Here is a 13,449-nt window from a genome sequence, read left to right as displayed (position 1 = left end):
ATCTTAATAAGTTATAGCTATAATGGTATGTAATAAAATTCAGGTCATAAAAATTTTATTGAGGTTAATGAAAGTACATGGGTCAGTTGAAATTTTTTAAAATATATTTTTATTGATTTCAGAAAGGAAAGGAGAGAGAGAACCATCACTGATGAGAGAGAATCATTGATCGGCTGCCTCCTTCACACCCCCTACTGGGGATTCAGCCTACAACCTGGGCATGTGCCCTTAATCGGATTCAAACTCAGGATTCTTCAGTCCACAGGTCAGTGCTCTATCCACTGAGCCAAACCAGTAGGGCTCAGTTGAAATTTTTAAAAATTAGCTTAAAATTTTGTGTTTGGCATGCTTTGCATTTCCATATCAGCCAATAGTTTTATGACATAAGGAGATTACATTTGTGGGGATTTTTAGGTAATTAATTTATAGGAATTTGCAGTTTACAGGACTTGTAGTGTGGACAATCCAGCTAGCTTCAATCTCAGTTTCTTACTCTGATTTTTGGCATTTTCATTATGTGTCTGGGCATGGGCCTGTTTGGGTTTTTCTTGTTTGGGGTTGGTTCTCTGTGACGCTTGTACTTGTGTAACTTTTTCCTTAACCAGGTTAGGGAAGTTTTCTGCCATTATTTTTTCAAACACGTTCTCCATCCCTTTCTCCCTTTCTGCCTCTTCTGGCCCACCAGCTATTTGAATATTGTTTCGTTTCATGTTGTCCCACATCTCTCTTAAGCTCTCCTACTTTTTAATTGTTTTTTTCTTTTTGGCTCTCTGATTGAGTGATTTTTTCCCCCACCATGTCTTCTGATTCACTGATTCGGTCCTCAGTTTCATGTAATCTGCTGTGTATTCCTTCCAACGTGTTCTTTATTTGTGCTGTGTCATTCTTTATTTCCGACTCTTTTTTCAATTATATGTTTTCTCATGCTTTTGAGCATCTGTTATTCTGAAGTCTGTTTCAGATAATTTTTTTTTTTCCATTCTTTGTTGTTTAAAGTATTACATATTGTCTCCCTTTCCCCCCATTGACTTCTCCCTGGCCATTCCCACCCCCTAGAACATGCCTTCATCCCCCCAGTGTTTGTGTCCATTGATAAGGCTTATATGCATGCATTCAAGTCCTTTGGTTGATCTCTTACGCCCTGCCTTCCTGCCCTGCCTTCCCTTAGGTTTGACGGTCTATTCGATGCTTCTCTGTTTCTGAATCTATTTTTGTTCATCAGTTTATGTTCATTATATTCCACAAATGAGTGAGATCATGGGATATTTATCCTTCTCCAACTGACTTATAAATTGTGCTGCTATGAACAGAAGGGTACATATATACTTTCTGATTGGTGTTTCTGATTTTTTGGGATATATTCCTAGAAGTGTGAGTTCCGTTTTTAATTTTTTAAGGAAACTCCATACTGTTTTCCACAGTGTCAGCACCAGTCTGCATTCCCACCAGTAGTGCACGAGGGTTCCTTTTTCTCCACATCCTTACCAGCACTTGTCATTTGTTGATTTGTTAGTATTAGCCATTCTGACAGGTGTAAGATGATACCTCGTTTTTTTATTTTTTTTTATTTTTTGTTAAATCTTTATTGTTCAGATTATTACAAATGTTCCTCCCCCCCCCCCCATTGCTCCCCTCCACCAGGTTCCCATCCCCCATTGTCCTCATCCATAGGTGTACATTTTTTGTTCAGTCTCTTCCCACTCTCCTTTTCCCCGAGAATCGTCGGTCCACTCCCCTTCCATACCTCTGATTCTATTATATTCACCAGTTAATATCGTTCTTCGGATTTTTTAATTCCTTGGTTTTTAGATTCACTTGTTGATATTTACGTATTGTTCATAATTTTTATCTTTATCTTCTTCCTCTTCCCAAAGAACCCCCTTCAGCAATTCATATAATTCTGGTTTAGCGGTGATGAACTCCTTTAGTTTATTTATTTGTGAAGCTCTTTATCTGGCCTTCGATTCTTAGTGATAGCTTTGCTAGGTAGAATAATTTTGGCTGTAGGTTCTTGCTATTCATCACCTTGAATATTTCTTGCCATTCTCGTCTGGCCTGCATGGTTTCTGTTGAGAAATCAGCTGACAATCTTATGGGTGCTTCTTTATAGGTAACTACCTGCTTTTCTCTTGCTGCTTTTAATATTCTCTTTGTTTTTTGTTCTTGGAATTTTAATTATGATGTGTCTTGGTGTGGTCTTCTTTGAATTCCTTTTGTTTGGGGTTCTGTGCGCTTCCTGGACTTGTAAGTCTATTTCTTTCACCAGGTGGGGGAAGTTTTCTGTCACTATTTCTTCCGGTATGTTTTCGGTATCTTGCTCTCTCTCTTCTTCTGGGATCCCCATAATTCTGATGGTTTGCTTGAAATTGTCCCAGAGGTTTCTTACACTATCTTCAACTTTCTGGATTCTCTTCTCTTCTCGCTTCTGCGGAGGAGTGTCCTCTGGCTCTTTGTGTTCCAAATCTTTGTCTTGATTCCTGCAATCTACCAGTCTGTTTTTAGGACTCTGTATAATATTTTTTATTTCAGACAATGTATTTTTTTTTTTTTTCCTAATTGATACCTTTTCAAATCCTCAAAGGTCTCATTTATTTTATCGACCTTTTCTAGGAAATTCTTGAAAAACCTTATAACCGTGGTTTTGAACTCTATATCCAGTCTCTTGTCCTCCATTTCTTTCGTTTGTGATCTGTTTCCTTGTCTCGGCATTTTCGCTGCTTCCCTGAGTTGGTAGGATGGCTTTGTGTGCTAAGATGTCCTATATGGTTTAATGGGTCAGCCTCCCAGTTACCTGAGGTGGACACTCTTGGTGCACCCCTTTTGTGGACTGTGTGTACACTCTTCTTGTAGTTAAGTCTTGATTGTTGTTGGTATCACTGGGAGGAACTGACCTCCAATTGGCTGTGAGGATCAGCTGTGTCTATGCCAGGAGCCAGTCTTATTTGACTAGACCTGGAAAATTGCAAAAGCCTCTGTGCTCAGCTTGGATGGGGCAGAGTTTCAGGGTGGAGCCTACAGCCTTTGCTTCCCGTCAGCCCCGCCCTATGAGGTTCCTGAGTCTCAGTGTTCCTCGGTGTCCTTCAGTACTCGCTGCAAGCACCTCTGAGAGAGAGGTGCCCTCGAGCTTCACCCGCCACCAGACAGTCTAGTCTCTACCCCAGTGAGCCCGGAACTGGGGTTCAGTGCAGTCCGGAGCTTTTGTCTCCTTCCCGCTAGGGCAGTCCAGTGGGACAGCCAATAGTCCGTCCTCTGAGCACACTCACGCGCAAGCCTCCTGAGCCTTGCCCTTCGCCGGTCTGTTGAGTTTCCACCTTACAGCCCAGATTCCCTCCGTATGAGTCTGGGGCTCAGCACAGTCCGGACCTTTTAGCTCCTTCCCACTAGGGCAATCTAGCAGCACAGTCAACAGACCATCCTCTGCGCGCATTCACGTGCGTGTCTCTGGGGCTCTGCCTTTCGCCATTCCCCTGAGTTTCTGCCTTACAGCCTAGATTCCCTCTATATGAGCCTGGGTCTCCAGGGTCTTGCCCCGAACTGGGGTTCAGTGTAGTCAGAACTGGGGTTTGGTGCAGTTGGAAGTGGGATTCAGCACAGCCCGGAGCTTTTATCTCCTTCCCGCTAGGGAACGCCAGCCAGGCACTCAGCCTCCGCCTCCTCTCCAGCTCCTTCCTCTACATTCATGCACCGTGTCTCCGCACCTTAGGCTTTTACAGCTCCTCTGATTTTCTTTCTGGTTTTCTCTTTCCTTCTATTTGTAGAATTTCCAGTCAGTCAACTTTCCTGTAGTTCTGGATAATGTCCATTTTGTATTTTAGTTGTATTTTTGAAATTGTTGTTTGAGGCTGTAGTTAGGCTTTTACCTATGCTGCCATCTTGGTTTCTCTCTCCAGAAAATGATCTCTTATCTCTGTTTCATTTATCTCTTCTTCTGGAGATTTCTCTTGCTTTCATTTGTGGGTTCTTTGTTTCCTCATTTTGGTTGCCGCAATGCTGAGAATTTCATCAAAAGTGATATTTCCACTGTGCTTAATGTTTTTTTGCTTCCTTCTGTCTCTTGGCGGTTCTTTGAGGGCTTTTATGATCAGGGCAGAGGCAGAAGGCATTCCTTCAATCTGGGCATGTCTATTCTGAATGGTCAGTTTCACTGTAATCCTCAGACCCTTTCAATCATTGGTTGCTTTGGGTGATATCATCACCAACCTTTTTTTGGAGACAGGTCCAGGGGGGCCAATCACCCACTTCCCCACCGGTGCACCTCAGGTATACGACTTTGATTTCATTGGGGTCGTACTTCGGCGGCATGGTGGAGGCAGTTGGTATCTGATGAACCCGGATTCAGGATGACCGAAGAAAGTTGCACCTGAGCCAAAAGCCATATAATTTATTTAATTGATCTCTTCCTGGTATCCCCTTTCCCCCTCCCGGCTTCCCTCTGAGATTTGTCAGCTTGCTCCATGTTTCCATGCCTCTGGTTCTATTTAATTCATCAGTTTATTTTGTTCGTTAGATTCCTTGTTCATTTATTTTGATTTTTAGATTCAATTGTTGATAGAGATGCATGTTTTGCCATTTTATTATTCACATTTTGATCTTGTTTATTATTATTTTTTTTTCTAGTTTGTGTCTTTTATTGACCCAAATACAATGACTTGTCTTCTGGTTGGTTGAAGCAATAGGTCGGACAACATTTGCCACAAGAATGTATGTCAAAGTGGCTAGCCATGAAAACCAACACCACTTTCATCTGAAGGGCACTCCCCACGAGGGCAACTGATTTTGCCGTTCTCATCTACTTTGTAGTATTTCAGGACAACCAGCCTAACCTCCTTTCTCCTACACTTACTCTTCTTAAGAGTTGTGTAAGACTTCCTCCTTTTCTTGGCACCCCCCAAAGTCTCAACACAAGATGGAGAGTGGGCTCCTTTTGAATGTTGTAGTCAGACAAAGTACATCCATCTTCCAGTCTTTGCTGATCAGGATGAATTTCTTCGTTATCCTGGATCTTGGCCTGTACATTTTCTCTTGTATCTGAGGGTTCAACCTTGAGAGTGATGGCTTTTCCCGTGAGAGTTTTTACGAAAATCTGCATCTTGGCGATGACCAGAAAGGAAGCTCTTCTCCTTAAAGAAGCCTCTAGCATTTCATGTAACACTGGTTTGGTGATGATAAACTAACTCCTTCAGCTTTTTCTTGTCTAAAGCTCTATCTGACTTTCAGTTCTAAATGATAACTTTCCTTTATGTGAATGTTGGCACATTTGAAGTTCTAGGCTCCTTACACTGTCTTCATTTTTTTTTTTTTTCCCCTTTTGCTTAGGTGTTGTTTCCTTGTATTCTCTACTGTTGATTGGCTGTAAATTACTCTTTATTTCAGTTATTGTATGCTTCATTTCTGATAGCTTTTTTATGTTGTTGATGTTCTAATTTCCTAGTAATTCTCATTAAGTTCCTGGACGTTCTCATTAATTCCTTGATGATCCTTTAACCATTGTTTTGAACTCTGTATCTGGTGGTTTTCTTGCTTCCATTTTTCTGGATTTTTCTCCTGTTCTTTCATTTGTATTGTGTTTCTTTTGTCTCTGCATTTTGGCTGCTTCCCTGTGCTTGCTTCTATTTATTAGGCAGAGCTGCTGTGTCTCCTGGACTTAGTAGAGTGGCCTTGTTAGCAGGTGTCCTGTAGGGCCCTGTGGCTTAACTTCCCCAGTCACCTTAGCTGGGCACTTCAGGTATGCTCCCGTATGAGCTGTGTGCACTTTCCTATTGTATTGAGCCTTGATTTATGTTGGCAATACTGTGAGGATTGACCCTCAGGTAAATCGGTTGGGAAAATAAGCTTCGACTGCAGCTGAGGAGCTGCATTGCAGGAGCCAACCCTATGGGGCAGGGCTTGCTTCTGTGGGGCTTTGGTGCTCACTGAGTTCTCCCCTTGAGTGTGTCACTTGTGTAGGTGGTAAGGTTGTAATCTGGCATGGTGAAAGTTGAACACCAGGTACACTGGCTCTGGGCTTCCCAGGATTTTCAAAGTCAGCCTCTAACTGTGCCCTGCTTGGGGCCACCCCAGCATGAGCTCCAAAGCAATCTGCAGATGCTGCAACTTGGGTTGAGTTTAGAAGTACACTGAACCAGGGTACACTGTCTCTAATGCCAGGCCTGGGGCCACTTATTGAGAGGTACAGGGCATGCTGATGCTTATTTGAGAGATGTTAAGAAAGTTCAAAGCAGGAGGCAAGAGAGGCAGTCGTATGGAGAAGTCACTGAAAATGGCTTGGATGAGCCTATAAGTAGGGAGGGGCTTAGTCTCAGAGAATCACCAAGGAGCAGGGTAAGTTGTGAGCCAGGTTAATTGAAATTCAGCTGTGGGGCATCCTGTCAACTCTGGCATGGAGGGCTCAGCAAAGGAACACTGGCCTTTGCCAGCACTTGTCTCTGAAAGAAAGCTGCTCCTCCAGCTCTTGATCTGATTCCAGGCAAGTTAGTTCCTCCCCAGATGTCTCAGGTTCCCTTCAAGCTTCTGCCCCAGCGCTGGAGCTCAGAGGAAGTAAGTCCGGGTAAGTCTGTGTGTAGACCCTTAAAGGGGAACTGCCTGGGACTCCACACTCCTCACCGATTGTTAAAGCCAGAAGATGTGGCAACTTTTCTTCCCAGCACTGAATCAAACAGAAGGCTGACCCTCTTCCAAGAGAATTCTGCCTGGTTTCCCTTAATCCCAATACAGTTTCACAGAACAACTCAGAATAATGGCTGACCAAATAAGTGAGCACCCTGTGGCCCAGTCAAATTGACACATAAAATTAACCATTATAGGCTCTGATTTGGGAGGAATCCAATTCACAGCATCAATCATAGCTCATCATTTTGGAGAACACTCAATTTGTAATGCGAGCAGGTACCTCTAAGTAGAGTGTTTTATGTGAACCATCCACCTCCAGAACCATCTTTTGTGCTCTCTGATCCTTGTCAACATTCCAGCAAATGGACTTTTGGTGCCCATTGAGGAGGTGCTCTGGCCCACAGGGAAACTGGTACTGTTGTCCATGAATTTGAGACAAGAAGAATCTTGGCCCCAGATGGAATGTGTGCACTTCAGTATCCCCTGCCTGACATTTCCCCTGGCCTTCAAGTATGTTTTGTCTCACTCTGGAGTAGGCAATTAATCCCTCTGATAGAGTGGTCTGCCAGTTGCTCACACCACCTTCTTTGCTCTTGGGTTGGCTTCCTGGTAGGGAAGCCTACTCCAGTTGCCAAAACAGCTCCAATTGGTGTCGCTGTCCGCGGTGCTGACCAAAAGGTTCTGCATTGGGGTGCTGTCCAAAGGTTCTGTCCTTGGTGCTGCCCAATGGTTCTTTTGATATATATATATATATATATATATATATATATATATATATATATATATATATATATATATATATATATATATATATTTTTTTTTTTTTCTTCAAGAAGATACTGCAGACCGAAAGAACAGATTTTGAAGTGTAGACTAGAATTCGAGAATAAATATGAGATTCTTGGCTTCTGCTGAGGTACATTATAGGATTTAGGGCTCTGACCCACTCACTCTGAAGAATCAACAGTTTCTTCTACACCATGTTCCCAGTTGATGGAGTAGAGCTGAGAGCAACCAGGGCTGCAGTTAGCCACAGCAAGGGAGCCATTACATCTTAGCAACCCATAGTTGGAATTTTCTACTTTCTGACTTACTGTAGTCTGTCAGAAAGCCCTGTGGATTCTATCTTCTAAATATCCTTTGCTTCCCCCCCCCCCCCCCCAAAAGAGAAAGGAAGGAAGGGAGGGGGGATGGGAGAGAGAAACATCAACGTGAGAGAGATACAACACATTGACCCAGGTCCATGCCCTTGACTAGGAATAAACCTGTGACCCTTTGGTGTCCAGGCCAACACTAACCATTGAACCACATGAGTGAGGACAATTCTATCTTCTAAATATCTCTTTTATTTAGTCTACTTCGTCCCAGCTCCTCCACCCCTTCAACAACAACAGTGTTCATCACCACCCTTGCTCCACTAGCCCTAACTACCATCACTGGGCATTGCTGGGGTCATCCTTTAGGTTAAAATTTTAGCAGTTTAAGTTGAAGTTTAGGTTCGTTGTTTAAGTGTTTTGTTTAAGTATGTGTATCAATTTGGACTCCCACCAACCTTGTATAAGAATACCAGAACCGCCCTAACCAGTTGGATCAGTGGATAGAGCATTGGCCTACAGACTGAAGGGTCCCAGGTTCGATTCCAGTCAGGGGCACATGCCTTGGTTGCGGGCACATCCCAAGTGGGAAGTGTGCGGTAAGCAGCTGATCGATGTTTCTCATTGATATTTCTCTCTATCCCTCTCCCTCTCTTTGAAAAATCAATAAAAAAATATTTTTAAGAAAGAGTGCCAGAACCATTCTCTGATTGGTTCATAAGTGATTAAAGCTCTACAGCAATGCACTGATTTAAAACAAAACAAAACGGCACTTTTGTTATATACAGTATATGCAAACTATACCTCAATAAAAATATTGGCCAAAAGAGCTTGGCCAGTTTGGCCTAGTGGTTGAGCATCGACCCATGACCCAGAAGGTCACAGTTGGATTCTGGTCAGGACACATATGTGGGTTGTGGCTGTATCCCCAGTGGGAGGCATGCAGGAGGCAGCTGATCGATGATTATAGATTTTTTTTTAATCCTCTTCTAAGGATATTTTCCCACTGATTTTTATTCATTCATTTATTTAATATATTCTATTGGTTTTTCACAGAGAGGAAGAGAGAGGGTTAGAGAGCTAGAAACATCCATGAGAGAGAAACATTGACCAGCTGCCTCCTGCACACCCCCCACTGGGGATGTGCCTGCATCCAATGTACATGCACTTGACCAGAATCGAACCTGGGACCCTTCAGTCCGCAGACCGACGCTCTATCCACTGAGCCAAACCGGTTTCAGCTCCACTGATTTTTAGAGGGAATGAAAAGTAGCGTGAGAGATAGAAACATCGGTTTGAGAGAGACACATCAATTGATTGCCTCCTGCATACATCCTTATTGGAGCGGGGAATCAAACTTGCATCTCAGGCATGTGCTTTTTAACCAGAATTGAACCCAGGGCCGACGACTCTAGCCACTAAGTAAACCAGTCAGGGCTCATTATTAATGCTTCTATATCTCTCCCTTTCCCTTCCTCTCTATGAAATCAATAAAACATTTTTAAAATATATATATATTTTTAATTTTTTTTTTTTTTTTTAGAGAGAGAGGAAGGGAGAGTGATGGAGAGCTAGAAACATCGATGAGAAAGAAACATCAATCAGCTGCCTCCTGCACACCTCCCACTGGGGATGTACCCACAACCAAGGTACATGCCCTTGACCGGAATCGAACTTGGGACTCTTGAGTCTGCAGGCCGACGCTCTTATCCACGGAGCCAAACCGGTTAGGGCACAAACATTTTTTTTTTTTTAATTTTTTAAAAAAAGGTTGACCAAAAAGAATGCATTTAGCCTGCGGGAGTGGCTCAGTGGTTGAACGTTGACCTGTGAACCAGTTCACCGCTGGATTCTTGGTTGCAGGCTCCATCTGGACTTGATCCCCAATAGTACAGGAGGCGACCGATCAGTGATTCTCATCATTGATGTTTCATATCTCTCCCTCTTCCTCTCTGAAATCAATTAAAAAAACAAAACAAAAAAAACCCCGAAACCCTTTGAGGCAGGTTCTGCTTTACAGATGCGATGATGAGAGGCAGATTGTGCAAGAAACGTGTTATCCAGTTCACCCGGGATCCGCAGAGACGATCGGCGAGCTTCCTGAGACCACACAGCCAGCAGGCCAGCGAGCGGCCCAGCGAGGACCACATTCCATGCTTATCTCCCCCGCGTCCAGCCCGGAGCCCGCCCAGAACACACCGCCTTCCTGCAGCCCGGGAGAGGTGGGAGGGGTCCCTGCGAGAGAGCGCGGGCGGGCGGGGGAGGGGAGAGGCAGCAGCAGCCACGTCTGCAGCCAGGGGGGCTTCCGGGGGCTGCAGCCTCGCCGGGCGGGCTGATGCGGTGACGCCAGCGCCTGCGTCAGGGGCGCGGGCGGGCGGCGGGCGGGCGGGCGGCGGGCGGGCGGGCTGCGGCACTGCGGCACTGCGCTCCGCTCCGCTCCACTGCCGCGGGAGCCCGCCGTCCGTCCGGCCGTGCCGCGGAGCCCGGCAAGCGGTGCGCCGACCGCAGCCCGCAGCCCGCTGCCCGCTGCCGCCAATCTTTGTTCCTGCGCTAGGCCCGCCCCCCGGAGCCGCCGGACGCACTGACAACCGGTGCGCGGGTGCGCCATGAAGTCCTCCTGGCGCGGGGGCGGCTCGGGCGGCCGCTGGAGCGGCGGCGGCAGCAGCGGATCAAGCAGCAGCGGCGGCCGAGGACGAGGACGCGGCAAAGGCGGCCACCACGGAGATGGAGGTGGGCAGGGCGGCAAGAGCGGCTATGGCTCGCAGAGTCGCTCCTATAGCTCCCGGGGCCGCGGGCGCGGTGGCGGAGGCGGCGGCGGTGGCTCTGGAGGCGGTGACCGGGGCAGCTGGGACCGTGGCGGCGGCAGGGACCGTGGTAGCAGTGGTGGTGGCTTCGGCGGCGGTAGCAGCGGCGGCGGCAGCGGCGGTAGCGGCTGGGATCGCAGCAGTAGCCGGGACCGTGGTGGCTATGGTGGTGGAGGCGGTGGTAGCAGCTACAGTGGCGGTGGCTTCGGCTTCGGCGGTGGCGGCCACGGTGGCGGCGGCGGCTACGGCGGTGGCGGCCGCGGCGGCGGCTCCGCCGGCTATGGCGCATCCCGGCGCGGAGGCGGCGGCAAGAACAAGAACCGCCGCAAGAAGGGGCTGATGATGAGGGTGGTGACGGTGGAGCCGCACCGCCACGAGGGCGTCTTCATCTACCGCGGCATGGAGGACGCCCTGGTCACGCTGAACATGGTGCCGGGCCAGTCGGTGTACGGCGAGCGGCGGGTCACGGTGAACGAGGGCGGCACCAAGGTGGAGTACCGCACCTGGAACCCCTTCCGCTCCAAGCTGGCCGCGGCCATCCTGGGCGGCGTCGACCAGATCCACATCAAGCCCAAGTGCAAGGTGCTGTACCTGGGCGCCGCCTCGGGCACCACCGTCTCGCACGTCTCCGACATCATCGGCCCCGACGGCCTGGTCTACGCGGTCGAGTTCTCCCACCGCGCCGGCCGCGACCTGGTCAACGTGGCCAAGAGCCGCACCAACATCATCCCGGTCCTGGAGGACGCCCGCCACCCGCTCAAGTACCGCATGCTCGTGGGGATGGTGGACGTGATCTTCGCCGACGTGGCCCAGCCCGACCAGTCCCGCATCCTGGCGCTCAACGCGCACACCTTCCTGCGCAACGGCGGCCACTTCCTCATCTCCATCAAGGCCAACTGCATCGACTCCACCGCGTCGGCCGAGGCGGTGTTCGCGTCCGAGGTGCGCAAGCTGCAGCAGGAGGACCTGAAGCCGCAGGAGCAGCTCACCCTGGAGCCCTACGAGCGAGACCACGCCGTGGTGGTGGGCGTCTACCGGCCCATCCGATCCAGTTCTAAGAGCCGCAGCAGCAGCAAGTAGAGGCCAACCTGGATGGACTGTCCCTGAGAGATCTCTGCGCCCCCCGCCCCGCCCCCCCCCCAGACCCTCAGATCTTGCCGCAGTCAGTGTTACCGTGTCTGTGTGTTGTTCTCTTTTGTGTGCTGTTTTGCTCTCCTTGGCTTAACTATTAAATGGCATAAAGAAACCGTTATCCACTTGTATCCCTGAGCTGGATGGGGTTGGGTTTCGCCGCAGAGACAATCCCTGCAATAGCTGGTGCTGGGGCCCATCACGCCAATCAATCAGGGCAAGAACTCCCCTTGGGGGGGGGGGTGAGGGGGGCTCAGGAGAAACTGGGGAAACTGGGGAATTGCTAATGAGCTTGTAAAGTCGCCCTTGAAAAGGAGGGCGGAGGGGCACTTCCTATACTTGGGCCAAGTCACATCCCTCCAGAAAGGGGCGTTGGATATGGATCAACAGTCCTCGAGCTGAACACACCCAGTCTTGTCTTTCTCCCACCTCCCTCTGCTTCCCTCTTCTTAGATTTCAAAACAGCACAACAAGGTGGGGGGAGGAGGAGGGAGTGGGAGAGGAGAAGGAGGGAGGAGGTGGGCCCACCGCCCAGAGTCCCACTGTGAGGCATCTCACACACCCAAAGTGGCCTGCGAAGTGTCAGTGTCGAGAAACAACTGGGAAAAAAATGATGCCAGGAAGATCCCGCCTCTGAAGAGTGTTTCCTGCAGACCCTGAGCAGCTGGACTCAGTGCCTCGCACTGCGGTTCTCTCTCCAGGGAGGGGGAGCAGTGCCTGGAGAGCTGGGCGTGCTCCACACGAGGCTGGAATAAGGCCTTTCCTTCACTCACTCACACATTTGAAACATCCCCATCCCCAGGTGCCTAGGTGGTGGCCCCGGAGCTGGGAGTGACCGCTCGGTAGCACAGCAGTTGGACAGTGGGCCCCGCAGACCTGCTCGGGCAGAGGTTGCGGTGAGTCTGCGTTTTCTGAGGACATGCTTTTTGAACCAAAAAAAAAAAAAAGAGAGAAGATAAATCAGATTTGTAACAAGGCAGCTACCCCTTCTCACTCCTCCTCCGTCACACCCACACAGCTACAACGTGGGGATGGTGGAGAGAGCTCCCATTCAGATTTGTTGGCCAGACTGACTCGGGAAGAGGAGGGTGAATGGAGTATACACATCTACAAAAACCCGAACCAGGCATTTCCATGGCGTGTCAGCTCCTGCCCAGCCGGTGTGGCTCAGTGGTTGAACGTTGACCCTTGAAACAAGAGGTTGGTGGCTTGTTGCTAGTCAGGTCACATGCCCGTGCCTCAGTACTGGGCATGCAGGAGGCAGCCGGTCAATGATTCTCTCTTACCATGGACGTTTTTAATCTCTCTATCCCTCTCCCTCTGAAAATCAATAAGTGAAACAAACAAAAAAAAAATCAAACCAGTCCTAATTAAAAAAAAAAAAAAAAAAAAAAAAAAAAGATTAAAATGTAAAGTCTTCATTACAGCCCGGCAAAGCAAGGGTCCTTACTCCCAGCTCACAGGTGAGAGACTGCAGATCAGACAGATGATGGATGAGCTTTAACGTAAGAAGCCCCAGGTAAGGTCACACCCAGCACCCAGAACCACAGGAATCTCACTCCAAACCCTACGGCCTTTCCTTTCCTCCCACAGAGGTCTGTGCTGGCTCATTTGCTTTGAAAACCCCTCTCTCCAGTCCTAGGCTCATGAATTCATTGCTGGGTTGAAACCCCGAGGCTGGGGATCGACACCTAGGGCACAGATTCCTTTCAGAATCTCACAGGATCCAGCCCTTGCTCCTCGGCTCAGCCTGCAGGAGCAGCCTGGCTTCTTTCTGACAGGTGTCTGTGGCCCAGGAGGGGGACAGAGCA

At 48.4% G+C, this 13,449-nt stretch overlaps 1 protein-coding gene and 1 pseudogene across 2 annotated transcripts; one reads left to right on the top strand and one right to left on the bottom strand.

The window, feature by feature from the left end:
* Window positions 1–3,883: 3,883 nt before the first annotated feature.
* LOC311622952 (ubiquitin-ribosomal protein eS31 fusion protein-like) lies at window positions 3,884–5,183 on the bottom strand (annotated as a pseudogene). The gene has a single exon. The product of its transcript is annotated as a ubiquitin-ribosomal protein eS31 fusion protein-like (transcript).
* Window positions 5,184–10,088: 4,905 nt separating this feature from the next.
* FBLL1 (fibrillarin like 1) lies at window positions 10,089–11,759 on the top strand. Its single transcript, XM_084883449.1, has one exon. It carries the CDS (start codon window positions 10,310–10,312, stop codon window positions 11,585–11,587), a length of 1,278 nt encoding a protein of 425 aa, XP_084739575.1. The 5' UTR covers window positions 10,089–10,309; the 3' UTR covers window positions 11,588–11,759.
* The last annotated feature ends 1,690 nt before the right edge of the window (window positions 11,760–13,449 follow it).

This window comes from Pipistrellus hanaki (genome assembly GCF_964339955.1).
Source record: "Pipistrellus hanaki genome assembly, chromosome: 5".
Taxonomy (NCBI): Eukaryota; Metazoa; Chordata; class Mammalia; order Chiroptera; family Vespertilionidae; genus Pipistrellus; species Pipistrellus hanaki.
The sequence above is the reverse complement of the archived record's forward strand: the minus strand, read 5'-3'. Positions and strand labels throughout refer to the sequence as shown.

Excerpts from the sequence above, each read along its gene's own strand:
- FBLL1 (XM_084883449.1), top strand. The coding sequence starts at position 10,310 with ATGAAGTCCTCCTGGCGCGGGGGCGGCTCGGGCGGCCGCTGGAGCGGC.